The 20,287-nt window shown below is 33.7% G+C and overlaps 1 protein-coding gene across 6 annotated transcripts in view; it reads right to left on the bottom strand.

The window, feature by feature from the left end:
* LOC146528013 (fasciclin-3-like) overlaps positions 1–20,287 on the bottom strand; it is a 90,715-nt gene that overhangs the window by 39,901 nt on the left and 30,527 nt on the right. For all 6 annotated transcript variants that reach the window (XM_085204903.1, XM_085204902.1, XM_085204904.1 and 3 more), the window contains one exon: positions 14,944–15,157. In XM_085204903.1, coding sequence (XP_085061029.1) covers positions 14,944–14,995 — 52 coding nt within the window. In that variant the 5' untranslated portion in view covers positions 14,996–15,157. The remainder of the gene's footprint in view (positions 1–14,943; positions 15,158–20,287) is intronic.

Here is a 20,287-nt window from a genome sequence, read left to right as displayed (position 1 = left end):
CAATCGCTACCCCTATACAAAGTGCGTGCATTTCCTGTTTAAAAGATATGAATCAATAAAAGAATATGTTTATGTCATTATAATTATAACACCTGTACAGGAAGACTGTTGTTAAAATTAGGGGACAATGAGGACTAACAGATCATTAGCATTTTTTTAGTTATTGCTTTTTTTATAATAAAAATTATTCCTTATAACCGCTTTAAAAACTAGTTTATCATATAAAAAATAAATAAAAAAAACGTACAAAAACATTATTTTTACTCTTAAAACAAAGAAGAGATGTGGTTTTAACTCTCCAAGCCGTAGAGTATAACAGTTTTTTACTAAGCAAAAAATATGTATTCATGTAAAAATTCTAAAAGTGAAAAGATACGCGCGATACAAATTCTTATTTAGCACGTAAATCTCTTTTTTCCATACAATTGTTGGGCTTTTCTAGTTATATAATGGTTGTTGGTTCAAATCCCTCTGGAGCTTTATGCATTTAATTTTGTTTCCTTATTCTGAAATAAATAGAGTTTTGTACCAAAAATTACTAAGTATTTTGAGTAAATTTGTTGGTTCGACGTCTATTTGGGGCAAGTCCATTTGAACAATGCATGGGGAACAGAGAGTAAGAGCCCGCTATATACGAGATACATCGCAGCTAAAATTAATGTGTAATATAATAGTAATTGCTGTGATTATTGATTTTTAAAACATTTTTTAACAATAAACTTAGTTGGATTTTAAAAACATAATTTGTATGTATCCTATATAGTCTGTATGATTTTTTTATAAAAAACCACACACCTTCACCATTATTTTGATGAAGTATAAAAAAGGAGAAATATAAAAAAATACGTCATACATAAATATAAATTTACGATTTTAACTTTTCACGTTAGCGACTTAAAACTATGAATCATAAGCTTTACTGCAATCGATATTGCACACATCACTACCGGTGCACTGGTACGTCTGTTACATGGCACAGCAGTCTACACGCGAAGGTCGAAAATACGATAATTTAGCTAAAAAAATACAAAAAAAAAACATTTTGGCGCAATTGGAAAGTCTCTGTCACTAATTCCATATTTTTCATTGTTTTTGCTTCACGCTGTATCTCACACTTAGCAGGGTATGGCCAGGGAACCCCGGAACCTAGTGTTAAGACACTTCCTATTAAGACAATTCCGTTCCCCACATTGCGTGTTAAAACCGCATTCTGGAGATATAACATTGCGTGTTAAAACTCAACGTCGCGATTTGCCTCGTTACCAGAGCGAGAAAACCAAAACATTCAATATTTCATTTCCTCGAGTGGGAATTGAATCCACAACCTGTCACCTTTACAATAGCACGCTTATGGCCCTGAGCCATGACTGGCTCACAGTACTCGTAACAGTAAATAAAGTAATTTTTTAGCCGATACCGCTGTGGATACCGTTGTTGAGATTTGTTTACATGCACATACATTCATGTTGACTGTAGCTTTGACTTCAATTCTTGTATAAATGTTTATATTCATTTAAAAAACGTGTTACAGGTCAGGTGAGGGATTTTATTTCATTTAGAAATCTAGAATATCATCTCATCAATAGAATATCAAACTCTGCACTTTTCTAAGCATGTAAAGGAAATCTTTTTTCATAAATATATAAAGTATAGTAAGACATCATCAAAACATTTAACGACTAGTAATTAAAAATATTAAATTATTATCGAACGTGTGACCTCCATCATATAAAGCGAATATATTGCACAAATGCCTAATATTTGAGTTGTAAAGGATTGGCTTTGACTCGTATATATTTTCAAGTCACGTAACTTTGCATAAGCAGGTTTCTAAAAACGTTCACTATTATTGGAATTACAATTGGCGGTTAGTTCTAACGAGGTCTAGACCAAATGTAGGTTTCTTTGTGGTTCGTATATATATATATATATGTATATGCAACGTATTAAAAAAAGAGGGAGATATATAATAAATTAGTGTTCCTGTTCTCTCTTCTATACGTTTACATAGATGAACACAAATAACCAACTGGTTCCACTTTGTTCTCCATTATAATTTTATTCCAAGAAAATTATTATAATTCCCCCTAATGGAAATTGAACCAATATACGACGTCTATATTTCAATGGAGGATGGAGAAAAATACATAAAGAGTGTAGTCTTTTTTTATGTTAGCGCTTTGTAAGGCCCTACTATTTTCAATATCAATAAATTTATATATGTACATTTTTATTTCCTCATACATCAAGTCGTAAAATTCTTTGCCACGTTTCGTGTTGTTAAAAGAATAAATCTTTCTTTCTATAGATATGGAATTCGAATCCAATGATTTCTTTGGGGAAATCTTCTCAAGTTATATCTATGTCTGATGATATTACAAATATATTATGGATATACAAAAAAAAAATTTTTTATTTCGAAAGTTACTATAGGTCAATTTACCCGTTTTACTCTAAATAAAAAGTAGTTTTTATCTGCAATTTCACTCGCGTGTTAGAGTGATTATAAATGAGAGTTGTGCGGGATACACTCTGTAAATCATTTTCTACAGTTATTGCAATATTTTTCATTGTTACTTCACTGTTCGTCATCATGAAAATACAGGCTATACATAGGTAGCTTTTTCAATAAAGGTAATATCTAATGCATTTTTTTTAATTAGAGTAATAGGTTCCACACTTTGTTCTCCACTCTCTGCAAATTTCCATGTTTTGAGATTATTTAATTTATTTTTGCTTTTTGACGAAGTAAGGAGTTGAGTTCCGCCTTCCAACACGCAATATAACTTTATAAATATTTCATTAATATTTTATATTCTCTCTGTATCTATCTCTTATAATGCAGAAAATAAAAAAAAAACATCGTTAAGAATAACAATGCAAAAGTTCAAGGAAAAATTTAAATTAGAAGGTGCCTTATCAAACACAATTTGTCACACATTCTATTGAAATACAAGACACGTCCAATCGACTGTATAAGTAATGGATGTAACAAAAGATATTTCTTTTTTTTCATCAAGTCTATTAACTTAGAGCCAATATTTTGAAATTTTGCTGAATTGAACGTAACAAGGTAAGAACTTGTGTCTTTCGATATGTCAAAATGGCAGAGTATAACATCGCGTTTTATCTCAAAAGACTAAAGTCCAAATAATGCAATAATTATTTCTTCGAGAGGATATCGTATCTCCAACCATTACGTTTACAATCAGACATGGTTTTATAGTTAAAAAGTTATTTCATTTAGAAACAAGGAAAATATAAACTGTAAATACCGTTAGAATTGAAATTCAGTACAAAAAACTACAAAGACACCATTGTACCGCATTGGGAAGTGCGTTGACTTTCAATTATAATAGTAATGAGTTCGAATATAACAATAGCAGCGTGCTTAAAATAGTAAAGGAATAATGATTTAAGTTAAGAGGTAATTGTGGGTTCGATCCCTCGTTCTGGTAAGACATAAGTAATAGTCCTCTCGAAAGGAGTATTCCACCACTTCCACACACAAAAAGGGCAATATCAATTACAAACACATCACACACGAATTTTCACATTTCCTGTCTTAGTGCGCCCCCCACATTCTCAACCTAACTGCATATAGTTTTTTAAATTTCAATATTTCTATTTTCTAAGTCAAGTAGAATCGTCTGTACGTAGTCTGTCAGACTCTTAATAACGAAGTAAGGAATACGGAACCCTTCGTGCACGAGTCCAACTCGAACTTGGCCGGGTTTTTTTTTCAGCTTCACACTTTATCTCGTATAAAGCATGGTAGACATTTCCCCTAATTCTTGAGGCATTATATGTTGAGTGGCAGAACTTCACTTTTTAATAGAAAATAATAAAAAAAATAAGTAAAGTACACGTAACTACAGTATGCGGCGGGGTAAGTAGTTAATGGCTACTCAGAGTCACCGGTAAAAGCCTTTTTAATTGTTATACAGCCACTTACAATGTACGATATGATTTTTAAAAAGAAATAACTTAATAGAGAACGGAGGGTTTTAACCCTAAGTTCCCCCGCCTACTCTGTTATGTGGGAAAAAGACCTTTTTTTGTTTTTGAAAGAATAAATTAAATTTAATAACAGAAAGATTTTTTTTAGTATTTCGCTGTATCCCACATATAGCAAGATAAGCAGAGAGCACCTAGAACTTACTGTTAAAATATTCTCAGAGCTTTGGGAATGAAATATGAATGAATGAATGGAATCAAACCTACAACCTTTGTGCGTTTACACGCTTGTGCCCCTATGTCATGACGGCCTCAAGAAAAAATAATACGACGCAAATGGGAAAATCTTTCTATACTTAATGGTTGCGTTGTGTACTGTAAGTAAATTTAGCTATTTTACGTCGTAATAGTTATGTAGGACAATATGTGGTAACAAAAGTCTACTTATATAATGGTACGCGTCTGCACAGTGGTACTCAAGAGCGGGGTCGTTTCTATACCAATATTTAATATAAAATATGTCCAAATAAACAAAAAGTGGAGAAAACGATCACTTGATTCTATCACGCAATTTCTTAAAAATGATGTGAAAGAATGAAACGTCAACGTTTGACTTTACGTTCTCTCTATCCATTTGTTTGCAAAAAAACACTAAATAGAACTATTAAAAAAAAGTCAAACCGATATCGTATCGCATACCTATCGTACGATATAAAAGTAACACAACATAGCTTCATTATCACTAAAATGATCAAAATGTACGCGACGGTCGTTACTTGTTATACTCTTTTTGCTGGAGGTAGTGTAAATGTGAATTCATGATGGCTTTTAAAAGAATACGCTTTTTAAATTAAATATTTTTTTTATATTTAAATGCATATAATCAGAGGCAGGCAGAGAATCGATTGACAAGTCATTCTGTTATATTAATAACTAGCGGCCCGCTCGCGGTTTCACCCGCGTGAGCTATGTTAATATTAATTTCTGTCTCCATGACTACGTCCTAGTGACGTCTATGCAAAATTTGAGACTTTTAGCATTTGTAGTAACGAAGTTTCATACAAACTTTCGACCCCAAAAACAACCCCTTAGAAGGCGAATATTGCAAATTCCCGTCTTAGCGAGCACCTACGTCCTATAAGTAACTCCTATGCAAAATTTGAGATTTCTAGCACATGTAGTTTCTGAGATTTCGTGATGAGTGAGTGACCTTTTGATTTTATATATATAGATAATATAATAATAGCTCTTTATTGTACACTCAATAAAAGATAAAGATAGGCAAAGGGAAGCTAGGAAAATAGAGTTAAAACTCTCCGTTTCGCACTTTATATAAATTAATTAATGTCTTCGCGTAGGAATCAAACTTACACCCACCTCGTTAACAGTCAGACGCTGAGTGACGGCGGCCTAGGTATAATCCTGTATATAATATATTCCAAGTACGCCGATATGGCGTCGAGCGTACATATTATACATGCTATTCAATTATTAATAATAACGTTACGTTATTAGGTTTTCGGTGACGAATTCCAACTGGGTTATATCTATATTATATACTAGCTTTTACCATCGACTTCGCCTGCGTGGTCAAATGGAAATAAGTAGTCTTTGTGTCTGACATAAGACATGACACATTTTATGTGTAGGAGGTAACTTTGACCACAGGTACAGTGGGCTACATCGGAACAATATAGCCTTCCTCGCTAAGTGAACTATCCAACACAAAAAGACTAAAGAACTGTTTTATTCGAACCAGTAGTTCCCGGAGATTAACTCGTTCAACCAAACAAACTCTTCACCTTTATATTGTTAGCATACAGATACGAATACAGAAAATTTAAATGAACTTTTGAACCGACTATTTACGAAATACAATAACCGACTTCTAAAAAGAAAAATATTTTTTATGACAAAAACATATGAAAAATCAATTTAAATTTACTATTCAGTTCAGAGCGGAATCGATTCATTTTTAATATGACAAACAAACGTGTTCAAATGAAATGGTTTGTATGACTTATTGTATGGAAGTAGATTTCTTTTGGGCTCCTGTATAACCTACCTTTGCATATAGCACGGTAGGCAGAGGGAACCTAGTGTTAAGACACTCCATTCCCCATACACCGTCCTATTTTTCGAGACATTATATGTTAACTGGCAGAAATCAAATATAAATCAGCTTCACGCTGTATCCCGCACACAACAGGATAGGCTGAGGGAACCTAGTGTTAAGACACTCTGTTTCCCACTTTCCGCCGAATTTTGGAGGCTTTGCGTGTTGAGTGGCGGAACTCAACTCCGCGCTTGGCCTCGACACCAAAGCGAAGAAATGGAAATACAAATTTAAATAAATATTTCATTTCCTCGAGTGGGAATTGAATCCACAACCGTCGCGTTTATCTTGTTACCGGGACGAGGAAAAAAAATTAATTCATTCCTCCAGTAGGAACTGAACTCACGGCCGTCGCCTTCACTGTAGTGCCGCTGCATCATGACGACTCCGAATCTTAAATTTACTGGCAAAAATTACTTCAGTCGGTTCCCAAATTAGAGCGACGAGACAGGCAAACAAAAATATTTTTTTATTATTTTTACTCGATAAATGAACTATTTTACACAAAAAGATTATTTCAATCGTATCGAACCAATAGTTCCCGATATTAGCGCGTTCAACTAGATAAACAACTCTAGCTTTATAAAGCTAATTTTAAAAATATTTTCTTCTATATTAATATAATAATATTAATATAGAAGAAAAGATTTTATTTATATAACACGTACCTAACCCAAGATTCTTTATAAAAATAACTCAAGAAAAGTTGACTTGAGACTATTTTAGCACACTTTGTTGTCTGGAAAGACCGGTTTCTATATAAAAGCTACAACCGCCACTTATAGTAATAAGCTCTTTATTTAATCATAGTGGCACAGTGGCAAAGTGTTTAACTGTCATTGTAGTGCATGGATGTGGGTTCGATTACCACTCGGAGGAAAGAAGGAACAAGGCGAAGCGCGTAATTACAAATAATGTAAATATTTTGTAACTGAATTTGAATAAATTACTCGTAAGCTATACGAAACTCGTAGTTAAACACCGCAACAACTTTCTTTAATTTCCGGAGAAAAAAGGAGAAGTTCCCTCAATATCTCTCCTATTATTTATCCATTTTATACAGAATAATATCGATGCTGTCGTCGCGTCGATTTTGAGTTCGAATTATTTTCATTTCTTTGCTCTGGTAACAAGACAAAGCGCGATGTTAAGTTTCGTTACTAATCATACAATGTCTCGAAAATTAGGTGGTCTTAACACTGGGTTCTCTTTCCCCACCCTATTATATGCGGGATACGGCGAGAAGCTTAAAAAATGGCACACAGAAAGTTTAAACCGGTTGAGTGAAAGTAGTGCACTTAAAATGGCGGCTCAATCACGGCCGATGGGAAAACGGTTTAGTAAAAACGTCGATGGCTATAAGCAAAGTGATAATAAATTACTGAGTAAAAACTGCCTTGTGACGCAGTAATTGTTAGTATATTAGTTTAGCAGGTTCACATTTTAAATGCTAATTTAGTTATTTATGTTTCTTCTTGCTGGAATTTTAGTTCTTTTTGGAGTTAGTTATTCTCCCTGTTATGTGCGGGATACAGCGTGAAAAAGGAAACTAGTCCTGTGCTATAAAAAATGTTTGCTTTTTAAATTGAAATAATTGCATATATATTGTATTCATTGAATATATTGCTGAACTCGAACTCGAACTTAGATTGAACTCGATTTAAATAAATAACTCTGAGCCATGTTTCAAGTTTCAAATCACAATTACAACTCAAAGTTAAACGCCGTAACAATTTTCATTTCCAGAGAGGAGAGAGTTCTTACTGCCTACACTAAAAAAACAATTTATGCCACAAGTATTTGTTTAAAAACTCAATAGGCAGAGGGAACCTATAATACCCCCTTCCTTACTCTCTGTGGTAATTTACAGCCATTGCGTGTTGTGTAGTGCAAGACGTAACTTAACGCTGTGATTCTTTTACCAGTCTGTAAATAAGAACACAAATTAAACATAATCATTGTCACGACTAGAAATCAAACCTATCACTGTCGTGTTTACCGTCAGACGTTGCGTACTGAGATACGAAGGCTTCGTAGTTTTAAAAATTCAAGCAAATTGCATTTGTCTAGGTTTAAAGTGAAATCAAAGGTGAATGTTCTAAAGTTCTAAAGTCAGTGGCCTTCCAGACGTTACGTCAGAACTTAATATACAAGAGATAATAGGTTCGATTTTTCTAAATAATAAGCTTTTTTACTCTCAACGTGATGATTGCTGGTTCGATTCTCATTCGGGGGTATAAATTGTTTTGTATTTTAATTTTCGAGCTCTGATAAGATAATGTGCGGCGTTGAGTACCGCTACTAAATTTTCAAATAATGATTTATATACTTACCTATTGATAAATAAATTATTTTAGCACGCTCTTATTAGGTCGTCTTGTAAATATGTAATATATGTATTTTTTTAACTACTGGTAAGTATCTAGTAAAATGTAAGTAACTGAATTTTGAACCCACTTTTGATAATTGTATCATCATGCATCTAATGCAGTTGATAAATTAAGCTGAGGTGACAATACAATAATATTTTAAAAATGTTATAATAATATATGGAATCCTCGAGCGCTTGGGTTAGGAAAGCGTGTTTTTATTAGATTTTTCATCTATATAGTTATAGATTTTTATAGTTTTTTTTATCTTTACGTATGTTCCTGGAATTTGCGGATAAGACTAACACAAATCTGTGTCAGAGAAGTGAAAACAAAACCAAAACCAAATTTACATCACGAGACCAGGAGAAACTGAACTATGTCACGATGGTGTGTCAAGTTGTTTAATGATTCAACACAGGTTCACGCTGTATCCCGCATATGGCAGGGAAGGCGGAGGCGGAGGGAACCTAGCGTTAAGTAATTTGGAAATGCAGAGATTGAACCTACGACCATTGCATTTAAAGTCAGACGTTATCTCACAAAATGGTTGTAGTTCCATTTATTGTTGTTGTTTTAAACTAAAATGTTTATTTAATTTTACATTTCATCCAGACGCGATCAGCTGTCTTGAACTTAGGGCACTGACTTTAGAACTAAAGGATACTCACCCCAGGATTTAGACGAAGTCATGATTATTTAAGTTGTAGTAGTTGCTTGTCTTGTAGCTGTAAGTTAAATAGAAACTAGTGCAAAATTCGCGGTTTCGCCCGTTTAATTTTTTCGTTATATTATTGCCGAATTGTACAAAAAATTTAAATAAATGCCTATGTGTTATTCTGATGTATAAGCTATATTTCTGTAATATTTCATCTAAATCCGTTCAGTAATTTTTGCGTGAAAGTAGAACAAACTCCCATCCTTAAAACTTTCACATTTATAATATTAGTAGGATATGATAGGTTTTACATGCGGCTTTGCCTCCACCAATAAATAGAAATAACTAAAATTTGTAGCCCCGTCCCTCCACTACCCACAATTACCATGAGGTAGTCTCTCTTCCTTAATTAATTGACTATACAACATAGAACAAGTCAATTCGAACTACCAGTTCCTGAGGTTAGCGCATTCAACCAAGCAAACTTCTCCTCTTGATATTATTAAAATATATTAAATTATACTAAAACAAAATAGCTATTTGAAATACCTATTCATAAGCAACTATTTGAAGCTTTGAGCCAACAAGAATGTACTGAATGTTGAAAGTAACTTGGTGTTATATTAGAGACTAGCGGACGCGCGCAGCTTCGCTCGCTTATTTGCACCCATAATTAAAATAAACCACGAAACATATGTTCAATGAAATATTTTTAAGAGTCTAAGTTTCAAATTTTATAAAAATCGGTGGCGTTTTAAAGATTTTTGTAAAAAAACTTTTAACCCCTTATTTGCACCCTTAGGGGGGTGAATTCTAGAAAACCATGAAACACATGTTCAATTAAATATTTTTAAGAGTCTAAATTTCAAATTTTATAAAAATCGGTGGCGATTTAAGAATTTTTCCATACAAACTTTCAACCCCTTATTTGCACCCTTATGGAAAGAATTCTAGAAAACCATGAAACACGTGTTCAATTAAATATTTTTAAGAGTCTGAATTTCAAATTTTATAAGAATCGGTGCCGATTTAATTTTTTTTCCATACTAACTCTCAACCCCTATTTCACCCCTTTAGGGTTAAAATTTTTCAAAATCCCTTCTTAGTGGATGTCCAGATTACGAAAGTAAACATCTGTCCAAATTTCCCGTTTCCAGCATCAGCGGTTACGGCTGTGCGCGCGTCTTACCTCAGTCAGTGAGGACAAGTCCTTTTATATATATAGATTTCATAGTGTAGGTACCTAGCACCAAGAATTGTATGAGAATGGTCGTAGTAGGTTTGATTTTGTATGAATTTATATTATGACTAGCTTTTACTCTCAGTTTTGCCCGCATGACCAAAAAAAGGAGAGAAACAGTAGTTTTTGAGATTAACGCGTTCAACGCCGCACTTTCTCTACCAGAGAGGGAAATTGAAAAAATATTACATATAATATTTCCCCAGAGTGAAGATTGAACCCACAACCATTGTTTACCTTGCCTTAGCCTTGCCTAGCCTTATACGTTTATTTTAATGTGGAACAAAATATAAATAATGTATTGTTCCGTTAATATAAGAATGCATGGCGCGAGCATCGAATCGATTATACATTGTGATATTGTTCATTAGAAACGGCGTTTTTTTAACTTCGCGCTTCACCTCGTATACAAGCAAGGTATGCAAAGGGAACCTACGTGTAGTGTGAAGATATTCCTTTTCCCACTTTCCGATCAAATCCAACATGAGTAATCGAACCGACGTTCTTCATACAGTCAACGCTTCCGCTGCGCCACGACGGTTTCATCTCTATTATCATGACATTAAATCTGGGAAACCAGTTTTTCCCTAATATTGAGGCAAACAGAATGAAGTAAACAAAAAATTGTCAGAAGCGGAAATTGAATTCACAACCACCGCGTTCAATCATCCACTCACCCATTGCCATCCACGATGTTATTATACGCATTATGCTTAAAAAAATTCCTACAAACAAGTTAAAACTTTAAACCGAAATGAACCCGTGACCCATTTAGAAGTCACAACGCCGTGACTATACAGGGTGGGCACTACCGGAACGACTATTGTTCTACCGGCTAGTGTATAATTTTAGTGCTTTCACCGACTTTGTTATATGGCTGTACTGTGTTTCATTTTGTGAAAGTTTATATTATCTGTCCCTAGAACGGCTTCGCCAGCTTAAACTTATTGCTATATTACAACCAAATCATACAAAATATATGCATAAATTGTGGCCCTTGTGTTATTCTGATGTACAAGCTATACTACTATAAAGTTCATCTAAATCAGTTTTATAGTTTTTGCGTGAAAATGAGACTAACATCCATCCTAAGAAACTTTAACATTCATAATATTAGTTACTTATTTATTGCTTTCAGATTTTTGGATTCCCAAAGATTCGAACGGATCTACGTTGTATGCGATCAAATGGTTGAACCTGATAGTGGGGAGCACCAGCCCAGAGATGATAACAGTATTTCATATGAGGCCGAACCTGGTCCCTATAAAGGCCAATCGGTCTTTTGGCCTGAGACCTGTCTCACCCTGCCGATGATACCCAATTATCATCTTAAGAAAACAAAAACGTCGTACATTTCACATACAGCTTTATTAAAATGCTTGAGCAATGAAAGTTCCCATACACGTGTCGTTTTACTTACGACTTAACAAATAACATGTTGACTCATATCTATGTGTAATAATACACTGTGGGAATATTGTTTAGGCCATATGTAGCTTTGCTTAGTTAGACGGATATAGTGGGTTCATTATGAGGATAATTAATCGTAAGCATATTATATATATAATATACCTATATCAATCGTCTAGTTCCGAATCTCCCGCAATGTTTCTGCATCTCAATGCGAAAACTGATCGGTGAACGGGGAACGGAGTGTCTCAACACTAGGTTCCCTTTGCCTATCCTGTTATATTCTTCATAAAGCGTGAAGCTGCTTTATGTTTTTCTTTAATTATCTAAAAATTAATAACAAAGTGACTAATCACAATTTTTTTCTCTGCATGCAATGAAATATAAACATATCATTACAAACTAATTTACTGTTAGATTAAAAACTACATAAATAGAGCATAAAGTGGCCACAATGGGTTGTTACTCATTGTGGCCACTTTATGAGTGAGTGAGTATGAAGAAGACTGTTGGTTTGAGCATGTCGATAGGGACAAAAGTATGGCAAAAAAAAATTAAATCAAAAGTAAGTGGATAACATATTTTGGTCGACTGCCCAGAACATAGTATCTATGATACTAGAGGAAGGTCACGTGAAAAACATGAGGACCCATCGGGCGGGACCCATACATAAAAAATTTGGTAACAGTGGACGAAGCGAAAAAGGTATGCAAAGACCGTAGCGTTTAGTGCTCCATTCTCTCTGGGTACTCCGCTAGGGATCTAAAAGTGTAAAGCTAAAAAAAGCGAAATAAGCTTTACAATTACAATAAAAACTTGAAAAATATAAAATCTTTTTCTTATACACTTTTGCTTTAAGAACTACTTGTGACTCAGTAGGCTATATAAAATAAGGTCAATTGATTTATAAAGCAGGTGTAGGATGCATTTCTGATACAAATGCATTTTTTTATGGAAATATATGTATGATAAGTATGTATATTAATCTTATATAGTATTTTATTACTAAGCTAATAGTTCTTCAAATGGACAATAAGCACTCCGTTCTCCATTTTTCTCCTGAATTCGAGACACTGTGTAATGGGTGGCGGAACTCAACGCCGTAATTAGTGTTTTATACACTTTTGTGAAAACAAAATAAATTATTTTCATACTAATATCGTTATTACATTAGACTGAATGGGTATCGAACCCACAACCATCGCGTTGACAGTCGGATTTAGTTCCATTGCGCCACTATGACGTCATTAACAAAAACCAGAAGCGTTTATCAAGCAGTTAACCTTAACTACAGTTTAAACAAAGTTCAAGTTTATTTTTAACTAACCTACCTCAATGGACATGTGCTAGTTTTACGACGATAACGATAACAAGTTAGGTAGAGATAGGCCTACTAATGCTTCGTAGTGGTGTATAGCGCGGTGATTGTCGGTACGAATATTATATTACCAGAATAGGCAGAGGAAATGTAGTGATAAGACACTCTGTTCCCCATTTAACCGCAGAATTTTCGAAACATTGCGTGTTGATTTGCAGAACTGAACGCCGCACTTCGTCTTGTTACCAGAACAAGTAAATGAAAATAATCCGTTCCCCATTGTGGGAGTAAAACCTACGATCGTCACGTTTATAATTACGTTGGTCTCAAAAAACTATAACATAATCTTTTTAGTCTACGTGTATATATACAAATATAAAAAAAATGGTGTGCGTATGCTCCAAATTGTTTAGACTTTTTTTTGAGTTTGTATAAATATACAGAAAGAGATGTGTCGAACACAAATATTGTATTAAACTTCAAAATTTTGGTGGTTCCGTACTTATTATAATTAGTTCCGAAATAAGAGAACAATCCAGTTGTTTTAGTGACGTATCATTCCGTGCAATTTTTTTTACACGCTGTATCACGTTAAGACACACTATTCTCCATGCACTGCTCAAGTTTCGAGACATTGTGCAGAATATGGCGGAACTAAACGCCGCGCTTCGCCGCAACTCTAGAGTGAAGAAACGAAAATATATTAATTTCTTCGAGTGGGACCCACATCTTGTCGCGTTTACACACGCTTGTGCCCCTGTATCCCGACCTCATTTAAATTAAATTACTTCTATATGGATCCCTAAACCTGTAACAGGAAGTATACAGGAAGACGTTGTTTACACGTAAAATGATCTCACACGGTGCCGATAGATACTTTGGCGGCGTTAAGTTATTTATTAATTGCTTGTATAGTATAGAATATGTACAAGTGTTCACCGCGACTTCGCCCGCGTGGACAACACAGTATTGCTGTTTCGTTTTCGGGGGATCCTTATACTTTTTACATGACCTTCCTCCAGAATCTAATTTTTAAGTTAATTTGTTGAGTCGTGGCGTAGAGACACAAGCGTGTGACTGCAAGTGTAATTGTGGATTCAATTCCCACTCGGGGCAACGAAATATTTTAATTTCCTATATTAATTTACGAATATTTTAATTTCCTCGCTCTAGTATCGAAGTAACAGCGGCGTTCAATTCCGCCAATCAATAGGCAATATCTCGAAAATTGGCGGGCAAAGTGTACAACGGCGTGTTGTAGCACTAGGTTCCATTCGCCTATACATGCAGCGTGAAGTTAAAAAAATAACTCTTTTTCAAACAGTTTAATACATTTAATCCTGCTCAAAGTTTAAAAATGCTTTGACATGTAGTCGACTGTGGTTCGTGACATTTTTTTACATAGAAAGCTCTCTAAAGCTAAACTTTCTAACAACGAGGCTTTTTTATGATGTTTTTTTTAGTAAAATGTATTACGATCAATTTTTTAATATAGGAAAATAAAAGTTGTTTCATAGAAAACAGGTTCACTCCGCATAGCTTAGAATAACAACCCTCTGTTTTAGTGACGTGACTCTCTCGTATACAGCACGTTAGGCGGAGGGAACTTATAGTTAAGGCACTCCGTTCCCCACGTAACATTACGTTTTGTGCGCTTTGTTTTGTTGCGAGAGCGAGGCATTAAAATAGTAACTTAACTAGTAAATTAATTGTTAATTAATCTTTCTAAAATAAGTCAAATACGGGAAATGCGTTTATATTAACAAAAATTTTTAAAGAAATTATTTAAAAAAATGAAATTCCATATAATCTATCACAGTCATGGAGCAAAATAAAAAACAAAATAACAGATAACAAAAAAAAAACATTTCTTACCTGTAACAATAACCGCCAAGAGAAGTCCAAAAAGCGCGGGAAGGAGGGCCATCTTGTTACACACACACAAATACACAAATATGTATATCACACACACACTGGCATTACTCGAAAACGGTCACTTTTTTTTTTTTTTAACCTTAACTGGTTTACACTGGACTCTTCTGTCTCTGTCTCTCTCAGTAATAGTGGATGTAGGTCTGTCCTTTTCACTCTGTAACAAAAAATAATATTGTAGGGTCAGGTTTTTTTTTTCTTTTTTTTCAGACAAGGTGTTTTCGAATTATGTAATACGGTTTAACCAATTTAGGTTGAACCCTAAGAATTAAACAACTACCTGTTTCATAGTTTTTTTATAGGAAAGTTCAAAATAGATTTTTTTAATTTAAAGTTAAAATTTTAAATAAAAAAATTCTATTTTGAACTTTTGAGGCCAGTCGTGGTGCAAGGACTGAGAGGCAAGTAAGAGGTACAAGGTGTGACTGTAAAATCGGTTGGTTGTGGATCGAATAGCGGAATTCAACGCTGCGTTATATCTTCTTACCAGACGCACTCAACACACAATACTCAACCTCAAGAATTCGGCGGATTTGGGAAGTGTAATATTTTAATCGGAAACGGAATGTCTCAACTAGGTTCCCTCAGCCTACCCTATTATATGTGGGATGCAGCACGAAGCTATCTATCTATTAGTAAATCAAGGTTATCTCATTTTACGCTGGTCACGGACGGTTAAAATGAATATTTTTTATAGCGACGTAAGGGTAAGCCGGCTGTATACCAAGTTTTTAATATTTAAAACGTTCTGCCTTGAAATATTGAATTTATTATGATGTTGAATAAACGCTTTTTGTAAGCTTAGTTTTTATGTAATAATAGCAACCCAAACTTAAACTTGTCGTTATATTATACTCAAATTATAAAAAAAAAATAAAGCCTATGTACTATTCTGTAAATTCGAAACAAAACGTGGCGTTCAATTCCGTCACTTTACATGTAATTTTTTGAAAATTGTGCAGTCCATGGGGAATACAGTGTCTCAACACTGGGTTCCCTCTGCCTATCTTGTTATGCGGAGAAAAAGCGTGAAGCATCTTTCTTTCAGTCACTGAACTGCTTTTATATTTAATATTTAATTTATTTGCCTCACCACAATATTGAATCTACACTAACGTACAGGTATTATATTAAAATCTAGTCAAGAATAGAATACCATGCATTTCCAGTGCGAAGACGCCATTTAATTAAAGTTGCTTCCTTCAACACTTCTCTTGGCATTTGCTAAGGAATTTCCTAAAGCTTTAAACGTACCGTATATTGTTATGCAGGTATTTGAATTTTATACAAAGATATATATATACATTTTATTTCTTATATTCTTCCAGACGGATAAACCTATTTTAATTTAATTAGTTTTTTATTGAAAGATGTTTTTAGCAATGATTTAAGAACATACGTTAAGCCGTTTGAAGATTATCAGCTCTTTTCTAGTTGACGAAAAGATATAAGCAATTTTTACTGGTCTGGTCGGTTCACATTTATTTATAAGTATATAAGTAGTTATACAGACCAGGCAGGGGGAACCTGGTGTTAAGAAACTCCGTTCCACACGCACTACCCTGAATCCGGTTGGAGCCCCGGAATCCTATCAGGAACGAGTACACGAGTACAGAGTGTTTATTTAATCCTACAGCCCTATATAATATAGAAGTACGAGTATAATGGAATACAAATAATAGATACAAATTATAAAGTTATCAATAAAGAATTTGGAAATAACTAAGAGTTCCAAAATCCAAAGCAAAATTGTTTTAAACAAAATTATTATTTGCGTCAAGAATTTTGAGGATATTGTTTCTGTTTTATAATTGAACAGCCCTTTAAAAACTTTTGATTGTATTTAATAAGTAATTTTGTTGATAGCACAGGGTCCCGGCTGTAAACGTGTTCAATGTGGGTTCGATTTCCGTTTGGGGGTATTAATTGGATTAATTTCGTTATGGCGGCTTTCGTTAAGACAAAGCGCGAGTGAAGTGAAATGAAGTGTCTTAACATTAGGTTCCCTCTGTCTACTGTACTATATACGGGATATATGTATCCATTATAAATTTTCCATTTTTTTCGTGAAACTAAAACTTTATTTTTTATGAATCAACGTTAGACATTCAACTATTTCATATAAAAGTTACCTCGAAAAAAAGCATTTTCTAATAAAAAAACTCACTAACTACAGCGTAAAGCAAATAGGCATAACTTTATTAAATTGAAGTATTTCATAGTCTGTCGGTAAAGTGGTTTTTGTTTTCATTTCGTATTGTTAAGTTAGCCACATACCTATCTAACTTTTGTTAGTTTTCTACAAAAGTATGGATGATACAATATTTCGCATCCACTTCGGCTTGTTATATAGACGGTTTGAATGGCGGAACTTAACGCCGTGTTTTATCGGGCGTGGAATTTTTTGCAATTTCCACTTGACAAAAAAAAGTAAAAGCTAGTTGAAAAATATACAATTCTTTCAATGTGTATTGAACACACAATCATTAAATATACGCAAGCAAAAGATAAATTACTAGTAACGATATTATAGTCATCTTAATCAGAAATGAGATATTACTAGTCGATTGGTGGAACTCAACACCGCACTTCGTCTTACCAGCAGAGCAATCAAAATAATTATATCTCCAGTATCTTAGTTCTAGAAAAATGTAAAAGTTTATGAGAATAGATGTTACTTCCAATTCCATGTATAAACTACTTAACGGATTGAGATTAAACTTTACAATAATATAGGTTATACATAAGAATAATTCATAGGGTACATTTTACGGAAATATTTATATATATGTAATATTATAATAGAGCTATACGATTAAGCGGGCGCAGCCGTGGGCGTGTCGCTAGTTAATTACATAAACGCTCAAGTCCCTATATATGTAACGTACGCAAGCAAAAGATAACAATTGCTACTAAGATTGATACAATTCTTAATTAAAACAAAACTCCATATGTTTATTTGTACGGCGCACTCGAGGAGGGTTAGCATGAAAATATTATATTACGTTTTTTTATTATTTATTATTAGAAAGCATTTTGGAAACATCGTCGGTTCAAATCTTAGTAAGAATTCTATTCATTACGTTCATGTTAATTGTATTTTATAATATGTGATAAGAAATGCAAAATTTTAAATACTTAATACCTGACTCAAGTCATTATACGAACGGAAAAAGGAGAATAGGGTACTAGTTACTTTCATATTTTTTTCAAGAATAAGAGAACAGCGCAGTCTTTTAATTAAATTTTACATTACATTAATGTTTCCTGATAAAGAAGGAATTGTTTCTACATCTCTACTCTGCCAAGACAGGGTGGCTTTGAGATCCACCACTTAACACGCAGTGTCTCAAACACGAGCAAGTAGCGAAAACATAATCTCTAGATTTTCTTTTGTTTTCCTGCTATGCGTGACAGCGGAAGCTAAAAATATGATTTTTGTATTTATATAAGTGGTTTCTCTTAAAATGTTTACCGCACGCATTTAAGTGAAATTACATAAACGTTGGTGGATAAATAAAATATTAATATTTTAACACAATACTTCAACACCAAACCTACATGAATAAATTATATTAAATGTACACCATGCGGGAACACCATGCGTTATGGTATTTTAATTAATTGAATACCATCACAATTTGTTTTAGTTACACCTAGTTATGACGTGTTAAGAGGAAAGTTGTCATTAACTAATTACTTACTTTCTCTTTAAGTAATGACTTGCCATTATTTAAAAATGTGTATATATAGCAGGATTTGAACCCCGATTAATTATGCGTTAAAGTTAATTAATCAATGTTTTCCAGACTTATTGTTAATAGTGGCCATATGTTCAAATCCTACGAAAAATCCTATGATTTTAAAAATATATATATGTATATTTCGATAAAAAAAATATATAAAAATTATATTTTATATTTTTATGCCAACACTACAATCGATGCGCGAGCGCATCCGTTAGTTAAAAATAACTCTATCCTCAAAATAAAGCGTGTACTTAAGTGTTTGTCGCAAGTTTCGAAGGTATCCGTTTTAAAGTAACTTTAGATGTAACTAAAAAGAAAATGACAATTTTATACATCTTTAGCTGTACCTGTATCCCGCATATAGCGGAGTAGGCAGAGGGAACCTTGTTCAGCTTTGACTGGAGGACTCACCACCGTTCTTTATCTTCTTATCGGAGGGATCAAATGAAATAAATTAATTCTCGCGAGATAGAATCCAACCCACAAAACGTCGCGCTTACAGTCAGATGCTGGGCCCCTGTGTCACTACGGCCTCAAACAAAGGAGATGAGGAGAATACATTGATGAACAACACTCGCTGTCCAAATAAATATTTATGAAGAAATTTCATAGCCATTGCTCTTTTTATGAATTCTCTGATTATAAATAAGAAATGAAAATATTCTAAAGTTTTTAATTACAACAAGACAAAAGACGGCGTTGAGTTTCACTATTTAATACCCAATGTCTCAAATATTGGGGACGTGTGGGGAATGGACTGTCATAACACTCGGTTCCCTCTACCTAGCATACGGGATTACAGGATACAGCGTGAAGGCAAATAAATGACACGTTCTAATAGCACTGTTTTATAAAAATATATAAAAGAATTTCTTATTTTATATATTATATATCAAAGTAATACGTGTTAAAATTACCTTTTATTGATAAAACGATTTATCTTATTATACAATTTCAGTAAAATACCGATACAGATCCAATTTGAGTCGATTTTCGTGTTGTGTCGAAAATATATTGCTTTTAGCGAAGAAAAGTAAAATATGGTAGAGAAAAATTTTTCTAGACTTCGATTACCTACTTTAAAAAAAAAGGTTATTATGTTCAAATTTAGGTACCATTTATAGCGGGGTATCTATCTATATTATAGTATCATAACCCTCTGTTCTCCACTTTCCGCCTATTTTACAAGACATTCTTCACATCTGTGTATCGAAGAATGAGAATCAAACCCACAATCGTCGCGCTTACATTCAAGTCTTATTATATAACATAAGTATTTCATAATACAGCAGGTATTATCGAAGTAATGTAATAATCGAAGGTGTTTTCCGTCCAAGTTGAACGACCCGATCAATCGTTACTGAGCAACGGGGTAGACCAACAAACATTTTGTACTAGCCAGCTAGGGGAAAGTCGAATTTCACAGAATACTGATATAATAACGAAATGAGATTATAATTGCTTGTACTGGTATTATATAATTAATTTTTAACAAAACGAAAAACCGACTTGTAACAACGAACTAAAAAGTGAAAAAT

This window comes from Heliconius melpomene, chromosome 20 (assembly GCF_056956725.1).
Source record: "Heliconius melpomene rosina isolate 202511_hmr_F chromosome 20, ASM5695672v1, whole genome shotgun sequence".
Classification (NCBI taxonomy): Eukaryota; Metazoa; Arthropoda; class Insecta; order Lepidoptera; family Nymphalidae; genus Heliconius; species Heliconius melpomene.
Note: the sequence above shows the minus strand (reverse complement) of the source record. Positions and strands in the feature narration are given on the sequence as shown.